General features: G+C 35.9%; 1 protein-coding gene across 1 annotated transcript; it reads left to right on the top strand.

The window, feature by feature from the left end:
* Window positions 1-6,897: 6,897 nt before the first annotated feature.
* Window positions 6,898-9,077, top strand: LOC143901990 (uncharacterized). The gene is made up of 6 exons (XM_077414661.1): window positions 6,898-7,011; window positions 7,115-7,394; window positions 7,671-7,862; window positions 8,054-8,237; window positions 8,433-8,630; window positions 8,813-9,077. The coding sequence occupies exons 3-5, from the start codon at window positions 7,704-7,706 to the stop codon at window positions 8,624-8,626; spliced, it is 537 nt and encodes a 178-aa protein (XP_077270787.1). The 5' UTR covers window positions 6,898-7,011; window positions 7,115-7,394; window positions 7,671-7,703; the 3' UTR covers window positions 8,627-8,630; window positions 8,813-9,077.
* Window positions 9,078-9,582: the final 505 nt, after the last annotated feature.

Below are 9,582 nucleotides of genomic sequence, written 5' to 3'. Positions count from 1 at the left end.
TTCCGATAGAATTCTAAGTATTTTGCAACGTGAGTTTCTGATAAAATACCGTAAATAAATGATTCACTAATTATATTAAAAACGATAGAAACTGATATATAGCTAATAAGATATTTACAATAGGATTCCAAGTATTTTGTAACGTGAGTTTCTGATAGAGTACCGTAAATAAACGATTCACTAACCATATTAAAAACGATAGAAACTGATGTGCAGCTGAGAAGACATTTACGATAAGATTCCAAGTATTTTGTAACGTGAGTTTCTGATAGAGTACCGTAAATAAACGATTCACTAACCGTATTAAAAACGATAAGAAATTTTTTTATCGTTTTCTATCGGAGATGGTTACCAGGGATCCAAAAGGTCTTGAATAATACACGATTGGGCTGTGAATATAATTGTTTCTGAGGATTTCCTTTGTCTACTGGTCAGGAAAGCACTTTACCTTTACCTACACTCCCATATAATAAATGTTCCTCTAATATTAATGACTACGAGTTACCACTCATTAATTGTTGCGCTTAATTAAGTGATCTCGCCGATCTTGCCTGGTTTGGTCCTGTACTTGGACTATATAACCAACATACTTGCTCAACAATTATTGCTGTGAATTAAGAAACTGTTTACTTATTCGAATTCGAGCTATTTAGCGCTTCAAATGTTTCGAAGAGTTCGATTGACCAATAAGATCCAGAAACCTTCAAAACACTTATTCCACCAAATAAATAATAAATATACGTGTCAGTTTGTGATTCTTAAATAAGAGCACAGATTGACATCTTGAATTTCAATTTAAAAAAGTTGATCAGCCTTATAGTCCAGTCAATGTAGGAAAACACTTGGAAATTTCTCCTCAAAGAGTAAATTTTTTTGAAAAGTGTTTTTTTGGGTTTCAGAAAACATGTCCCAAAAGTTTACCAACGTAAATCCTGTGCTAAATGTTTTATTTAACAAAAAAGACAAAAAAAAATCGGTTTTTTTAGTATAATTAAAAAAACATTAATTTTATGAAAAAATAAACCATGCCAATCGAAAGAGGAGAAAATTTTACTAAAGAAACATATCTAAAGTTTTCTTAATATTAATATATATATATATATGTGTAGGAGTAATAATTTTTTAATTAACGCTTCAAAGTGCGTCGATGCCGTCCCGTGTGAAGCCGCCTGCAGAGTACGCGGGCGCGCGCGCACTTTTTAAAAAAATTGTAACTTTTGATTGGATCGACAGAATCAAATTTTACAAAAAGCATTCGAAAGTAGACGTAATTTACTAATTTTCAAGTAGTTTAGAAAAATTGAGAAAGCATTTTGAGAGTATATTTAAATCGAATTTGAAAAGAGAGGTGATGTGAAATTTTTGACTTATTTTACTAATATCATTGCCATTTATTTAAATTTGCAGATTTTCACTTCTAAATTAAAGCATTATATTCTTAAAATATGTGCTGATAACATGCAATAAGTGAAAAAAATTACAAAAATTTATTTCATAAAAGTTGGGACCTCAAAGTTGATAGTTTTCTTGAAATTTTGTTATTTCAGAATTGATCAACAAGTTTGACTGCAGATATTATTGCTTAGGAAATAGATATTGAAATTTAATAATAGGGTTTTTTAAAGCTGAAAATATGTACTTTAAGATGATACATGTTTTATTTGAAAAACAAAATATTAACCAGGTGTATTTTTCAAAAAAGTATAAAAAATAAATGTCAAACTAGAAAATATAAAAATTTCTCTATTTTTAAAGTCGAAAAAGTAAAAAAAAAAAAAATTTTTTTGAGAAAATAACTTATGGAATGTTGTAGCTTGGGTCTTAAACTTTAAGACTGTATATCGGAAATATTTTTTTGAACTTTTATTTTAGTGGCTACACGCAATTTAGTAAAAAAAGTCGTATTTACTGTCGTTTGTACTGTTGTTCGGGGTAATCTTAGAAACTATTGGACCGATTTTGAAAGTATTGTATATGAAGTAGGGGTAGAATTTCCCGAGGACTGCTATAGGGTATATAGTTTTTCGTTACCGATTTTCTGGAAACCGGTTTTTCTAATTTCTTCAATTTTTTGGGAAATAATTGACGGAATCTCAAAGAATTATATATGAAACAGGGGCAGCATTTTCCGGGGAGTGATATAAAGTGTATAATTTTTTGTTACCAATTTTTTTTGGAACCGGTATCCGAAATTTTTCCAACTTTTCGGGAAATAATTGACCAAATTTTAAAAAATTGTATATGAAACAGGGGTAGAATTTCCCGGGGAGTGCTATAAACTGTATAGGATTTCTCGGCTCGCGCGCGGAGAACCGCAGCGTGCGAGTAAGCGGGTGCTCGCTGCAAACAAATGTTACGCTGTCTCCATCCTTTTTCTAACATTCTTTTATTTTAAGAATCGTTCACATATATTTTTGAGGTTTAACAAAAGGAAATCAGTTTGAGAAGCGCCTCCGCCACAGAACAGTCTCCGTAATTGTTGGAAGTGCTTTTTACCCGCCCTTTTGAGTCGCCATTTTATAATGTTAAAAATTCGTATTTAGCAATTTTGAAAACACATTACCTATGAATTTCATGATTATACATTTAACATTTTTTTAATTATAATTATTTTTTCACATTTTTCTAAAAAAATGGGTATTTTTCCAAAAATATAGGTAAGAGCACATGAAATAAATAGGTAAACTTTTCCATTTAAGGGTAGAAAAACACTTTCCAAAAGGTTTCAAATAAATTCATTCTTCGAGAACTCAAATAACGCATGTTTTTCGCCTACGTTGCCTGGACTATTAACACTCCAGTACATACGATCTTGTCACCGTTGCGATTGATTTCAATCCTATGGTTGAACCGATCATGTATCGATCACAATTGGACAGAGATATTGTGAGAGAACAAATCGATCACAATTCTACTGTTGACATCGAGCAATTATTGTGCATTGATCTCAATTGTATTTGATCTTGATTGTCCTCAATCACAATGCTGCTTGATCTACTTATTTGAACTTCACCACCGTTTTGAGCAGCAATTCAATATACATTAAGGGGATGCTGTAGTGGCAGCAATTATGTACCGACATACTGCCACTACAGCATCCCCGTAATTGCAAATTGAATGAATGAACATTTTCCTTGTTCTAGTTAAACATATAGTCTTTCATATAGTTTTAAATATAGTCAAATTAATTTAGGTCAAGAGACACGGTAGTGTCTCGCCAGAGAGAAGAATGAGAGACGACACGGCCCGGTTTTAGGTGATCCGCGAACGCGATACGCCCTCTGGGATCGACGTAAAACGTGCACATGAACTACGTAGCCACCGTCCACGTTTGGGCCACGGGGTAACACATACGTGCACGATTTAGGTTGCGTTCCGTGCTAATGTCGGTAACGCAAAGTTATTGATTTTTCGTTATGTGAGCGAGCGAGAAGGTATAAAGGCTATTCTACAATTGCGTAAGCGTAAGGTTGTAGGAGTAGGAGTAGTAGTAGTCGTGAATGTTGTACAACGGTTCAGTCTACAATAAAGTAACGATACGTTGTAAACTTGATTACAGCAACCAATCAGAGTGCAGCGGAAAGTACAAAAGTCAAGGCACTTTCGATACTCGTTCAGCACAAACCTTTCATTTGTTGATCTTTGTGTGAAATGCATCGTTTTTTCCATAATAACTCGTTGCTTCTCACCAGCCCAATCAATTCTCTACACGATAATAAGTTTAAAAAAGTTTCATTTTCCTCGTACTGAGCACTTTCCTCGTATTCCATGATGAACACGTACCAAAAACACTACAATAGAAAAAAAGAATACTTTCGGATGCTGAGAAAGAATGTTATAACTTGACTCTTGAGATTTTTATAGCGGTCTTCGGTTCGGATCACGTGTATTTACTGTTTCGACAAAAACAATTATGGCAGCGCGCGGCGTGATGACGCGTAACAGCACTCTGATTGGTTGGCTCTTACGTTCACATCTGGCGTAGTCGTGAAAGATGAAGTTCAACCATCTTCCACAACACGCTTTACAACCGCAGTACCGCTCTACAACCACGCCGTACAACACTCTTAGGCTGATGGCAGAGAACGAGACGTAAATGTCGTAGTCGTAGACGTAGGGTAAAGCAGAGAAAAACGTAGTCGTAAGGCTATTGTAGGCAATAGGCGTTACGACTACGTTTTTCTCTGCCTTACCCTACGTCACCCTACGTCCACGACTACGACACTTACGTCTCGTTCTCTGCCATCAGCCTTACAACCACTTACGACCACGCTTACGCAATTGTAGAATAGCCTTTAGAGTGAGCGAGATGACAATAAGAGCGAGCGAGACAGTAATTGGAGTGAGCGAGATGAGAATAACACATGCAGAAGGCTCGGGGGCGGGGGTGGGGATCTGATCGAGGATCGAGCATCGAGTCTTTTCCTTGCGCGCCGTTGTTCTTATCTGGCTCACTCCTGTTACCTATTGTCCTACTCGCTCTTATTAACGAATTAATTACGAACTTATTACTTCTTATAGTACTACTGTGACACTTATATATTATACTGTTTATATGATGCATCCAGTCGTCCACCGGTCATACTTTTTCTAACGCGACGATGTATGTACACGTATTTTTTTTTTTTTTTTAAGCAGGGAGGGGAAAATGCCTGACGCACACCCGCGTCGGCCGTCCGGCGGGGTAGTGTGGGGCTTGCACCCACTTATAAAAACCCCTCTCCTTGAAACACAGCACGCTGGACTACAGTTGCCACACGCGGAACTACTCGAGGCATGACATCACGTGAATATAAATAGTTAATACATTAATATCTTTGCAAAAAAAAAATATATATATATGTATATTATTTGGAAATAACTAATTTTTTAAGGCTATGCTATATAAACTATTTATATTTAGCTGATGCGCAATTTAAACATAGAACGCATTTTTAAAAAAAATTTATCAAAAAAAGCAGAAAAAAGATTTGAACTTAGAAGTTTTATTTCAATACTTTGTGTTGCTGTTAATGAGCATGACGTAAAGACCACAATCACAGTTGAAATAATTGCATAAATCGTCGACTAACAGGTTTCATCACGGGGAAATATACATAAATGTAGGTTTCCTTTAATAAAAATATCAGTTGTATTTTTGACGTCTTTTATTTCTCATATTTATATTTTACGACGTTTGTTATTGCGAATGATTTATGAAAATCATTGATATATAGTACGTGTGTTATGTTACTTTTTAGTTTTAGTAGTGTACTCTTTTAGTAGTAATACTTTTAATAGTTTAGTTATTATAGTTGTAGAATAACGTGCGCAACACTTAATATGCTTATGTTAATAGCAGCATATAATAAATCTAAATGTACTTTTTTAAATCTTTATTATAATTTGCATCTTATATTACGCATCATTGATAACAAGAAAATGCATGATTTTACAATTTCGTAGCATGATCACATATTGCAACTTTTTATATATTCCGTGACAAGACCTGCTAGTCTACGATTTATGCAATTATTTCAATTGTAATTGCGGTCTTCTATGTATATGAAATTGAAAAATTTATGCTTATTTTTCTCATTACTGGAAATTCATACTCGTTGCAAAGTAACATAACTTGCAAACATATATGCCTCTATTGAGACATAATGGATGCAATGTCATGATACAATGTAGAAAGTATTTCTGTCCACAATGACGGAACGATAAGATGCAATAAAACAATAATAGATTTAAAAAAGTATTGTATTTCATATTTTGTACAAAATTAATATGTAAAAAGCATTATTTACATTATATTTTAAAATAATTCTGCGTTCTATATATATGTTATTTTATTGCTTACTTTTTTACGCTTATGTATTGCAGTTATTTTTATTCTATCTTGCTACAATCTTGTAATTATTTCTTATTTATTTAACAAATTACTCATTTTACCCTGCTTAAAAAAAAAAAAAAAAAAAAAAATGCGTGTACATACATCGTCGCGTTAGAAAAAGTATGACCGGTGGACGACTGGATGCAACATATAAACAGTATAATATATAAGTGTCACAGTAGTACTATAAGAAGTAATAAGTTCGTAATTAATTCGTTAATAAGAGCGAGTAGGACAATAGGTAACAGGAGTGAGCCAGATAAGAACAACGGCGCGCAAGGAAAAGACTCGATGCTCGATCCTCGATCAGATCCCCACCCCCGCCCCCGAGCCTTCTGCATGTGTTATTCTCATCTCGCTCACTCCAATTACTGTCTCGCTCGCTCTTATTGTCATCTCGCTCACTCTTATACCTTCTCGCTCGCTCACATAACGAAAAATCAATAACTTTGCGTTACCGACATTAGCACGGAACGCAACCTAAATCGTGCACGTATGTGTTACCCCGTGGCCCAAACGTGGACGGTGGCTACGTAGTTCATGTGCACGATTTACGTCGATCCCAGAGGGCGTACCGCGTTCGCGGATCACCTAAAACCGGGCCGTGCCGTGTCGTCTCTCATTCTTCTCTCTGGTCTCGCGCCAAGTACACGCGGAGCGAGACCGACCGTGACTCTTTTACGCGACGCGACGGGTTGCGAGTACCCGAGATGTTGAGATCTCGATAACGAGTGAACGGATCAAGTTCTAAGTAGGCTTGATCGATAGCTTGGGGTCCAATTATGGGGGGGTTTCTCTCATAATATTCCGCTACGTGCCCTACGAGCGGAGATATTGCGACGTAAAGTCCAAATGCGAAAATTTATTTTTAAGATACGTCGTCTACGTCGACCGCTCTTCTTTATAACATACATGTAACAAACAGAGAACGTCACTTTCACTTTTTCGACACTGGCGGCTAGCGGCGACCGGCGTTAGTATCGCAGTGCAGTGCAGTGCAGAAGTGCGTTCGTTTAGAGCGCTATCCTGTCAGTCAGTTCATCATCTGATCAGTTAACCTATCTCGATCGATCGAGAGACACGGTAGTACGCGCGGAGCGAGACCGACCGTGTGACTCTTTATTACGTGTCGCGAGGTAAGGTGCGACAACGCGCGCATACGCGCGTACGCGAAACAGCAGTAACACCGTAATCGTGCCGGCGATATACTGAATTGAATTGCTTCGTGCTTATTTAAAGATTTCATATCCCTACATTGGGTGCGTTCAGCCAATACTCCGCTAGCCTAGCAATCGTGAGCAGTCGCTCGTTTTCGCTCGTTTCCACTCCTTTGACCCAATGGATTAAAAGGAGAGGAAACGAGCGACTGCTCACGATTGCTAGGCTAGCGGAGTATCGGCTGAACGCACCCATCGTGTTACTATCGCTGCCGGAAAAGAAGGTTCTCTACGCTTGGCAGAAAGTGACGACTGACACGTTCGATCTCGACTTCGTTGATCGCAGAAGAGCTGAACTCGAGGTACGTTTCCGATTTGCAATTATAAAAGTATCGTGCGATGAATGTTGTACCCAATTATAACCTCAAATGAAGTTGTGCACGTTGCTGAAAGATATATATATATATATCTTGATATATAGGCTACGGTCAACGTGATACAAATGCTCTGGAGCGTTCTTCTTCTCCTTCTTTCTTCATTGAAAGAAAAGAGAAGAGGAATGCTTCGAAGCATTTGTAGTGTCACGTTGACCGTAGCCATAATATCATATTAATACATTATTTTATTTTTAGATATAGGTCAAGGATTGCCATTTAAAGCTGGTACGTTTGATGGGGCTGTCAGTATTTCTGCGCTTGTGGTTGTGTTATGCAAGCAAAACTTTGCACAATCCTACAAAACGTTTATATCGTTTCTTATCAACGTTGTATGCATGTCTGTCAAGAAGCGCAAGAGCAGTGTTACAATTCTATCCAGAGAACGGTGAACAGGTTGTTGATATTATATATATCTTGATATATATAGGCTACGGTCAACGTGATACAAATGCTCTGGAGCGTTCTTCTTCTCCTTCTTTCTTCATTGAAAGAAAAGAGAAGAGGAATGCTTCGAAGCATTTGTAGTGTTACGTTGACCGTAGCCATAATATCATATTAATACATTATTTTATTTTTAGATATAGGTCAAGGATTGCCATTTAAAGCTGGTACGTTTGATGGGGCTGTCAGTATTTCTGCGCTTGTGGTTGTGTTATGCAAGCAAAACTTTGCACAATCCTACAAAACGTTTATATCGTTTCTTATCAACGTTGTATGCATGTCTGTCAAGAAGCGCAAGAGCAGTGTTACAATTCTATCCAGAGAACGGTGAGAACAGGTTGTTGATATTATATATATCTTGATATATATAGGCTACGGTCAACGTGATACAAATGCTTTGGAGCGTTCTTCTTCTCCTTCTTTCTTCATTGAAAGAAAAGAGAAGAGGAATGCTTCGAAGCATTTGTAGTGTTACGTTGACCGTAGCCATAATATCATATTAATACATTATTTTATTTTTAGATATAGGTCAAGGATTGCCATTTAAAGCTGTTACGTTTGATGGGGCTGTCAGTATTTCTGCGCTTGTGGTTGTGCTATGCAAGCAAAACTTTGCACAATTCTACAAAACATTTATATCGTTTCTTATCAACGTTGTATGCATGTCTGTCAAGAAGCGCAAGAGCAGTGTTACAATTCTATCCAGAGAACGGTGAACAGGTGTTGATATTATATATATCTTGATATATAGGCTACGGTTAACGTGATACAAATGCTCTGGAGTGTTCTTCTTCTCCTTCTTTCTTCATTGAATGAAAAGAGAAGAGGAATGCTTCGAAGCATTTGTAGTGTCACGTTGATCGTAGCCATAATATCATATTGATACATTATTTTATTTTTAGACGTAGCTGTTGATCCGTACAAAATTACCTTTTTAAAAAAAAGGTAAAAAAGAACGCCAAGTACACGCATAATAGTGTATATGTATTATGTTGTTACCCTGTTATGTTGTTACCTCGAAAAAAACAAAGTGGTAGTATTATACCTCCAAATAGCTTTATCCTGTACATACTGTTTATACAATGCGTAATATACTACAAAAAGGCGTGATATCCGCACAAAATTACCTTTTTTAAAAAAAGGTAAAAAAAAGGCGCCAAGTACACGTATAATAGTAAAAAAAAAAGAAAGTGGTAGTATTATACCTCGAAAAAACTTAAGTAACAAGTTTTAGATCTTTATATCTCGAAAAATCTCGAAAAAATCTAAGCAGTAGTATTTTTATTTCCGAAAAATTATAACCCAAGTGATACACGTCACAAAATTATGTTACTTTATCAAAAAGAAGAGTCGCGCTTCAAGTGATCTATTACAATTACAAAAAAGAAATGATATCTCTTTAAATTAGAGCGCCAATTACAGAGAGAACATGTATATTGCCTCAAAAAATAATTGTTGCACTACTTTGAAAAATCTTTACATTGTGTCAATTAGAAAAGAATGTATGATAACACTTTTATAAGATTAAAAAATTTTATTTAAATTTAACAAGGGAATACAAGATATTTAAATACAAAGTTATTTACATGTGTATTTTTTAATGGCCACAAAGAATTACAGAGGTAACAGTACAAAATAAAAATATTTTATTAAAATACATAAATTTTTCTTG

Source organism: Temnothorax americanus, unplaced genomic scaffold (genome assembly GCF_048541705.1).
Source record: "Temnothorax americanus isolate GAGA-0224 unplaced genomic scaffold, ASM4854170v1 Scaffold37, whole genome shotgun sequence".
Classification (NCBI taxonomy): domain Eukaryota; kingdom Metazoa; phylum Arthropoda; class Insecta; order Hymenoptera; family Formicidae; genus Temnothorax; species Temnothorax americanus.
The sequence above is the reverse complement of the archived record's forward strand: the minus strand, read 5'-3'. Positions and strand labels throughout refer to the sequence as shown.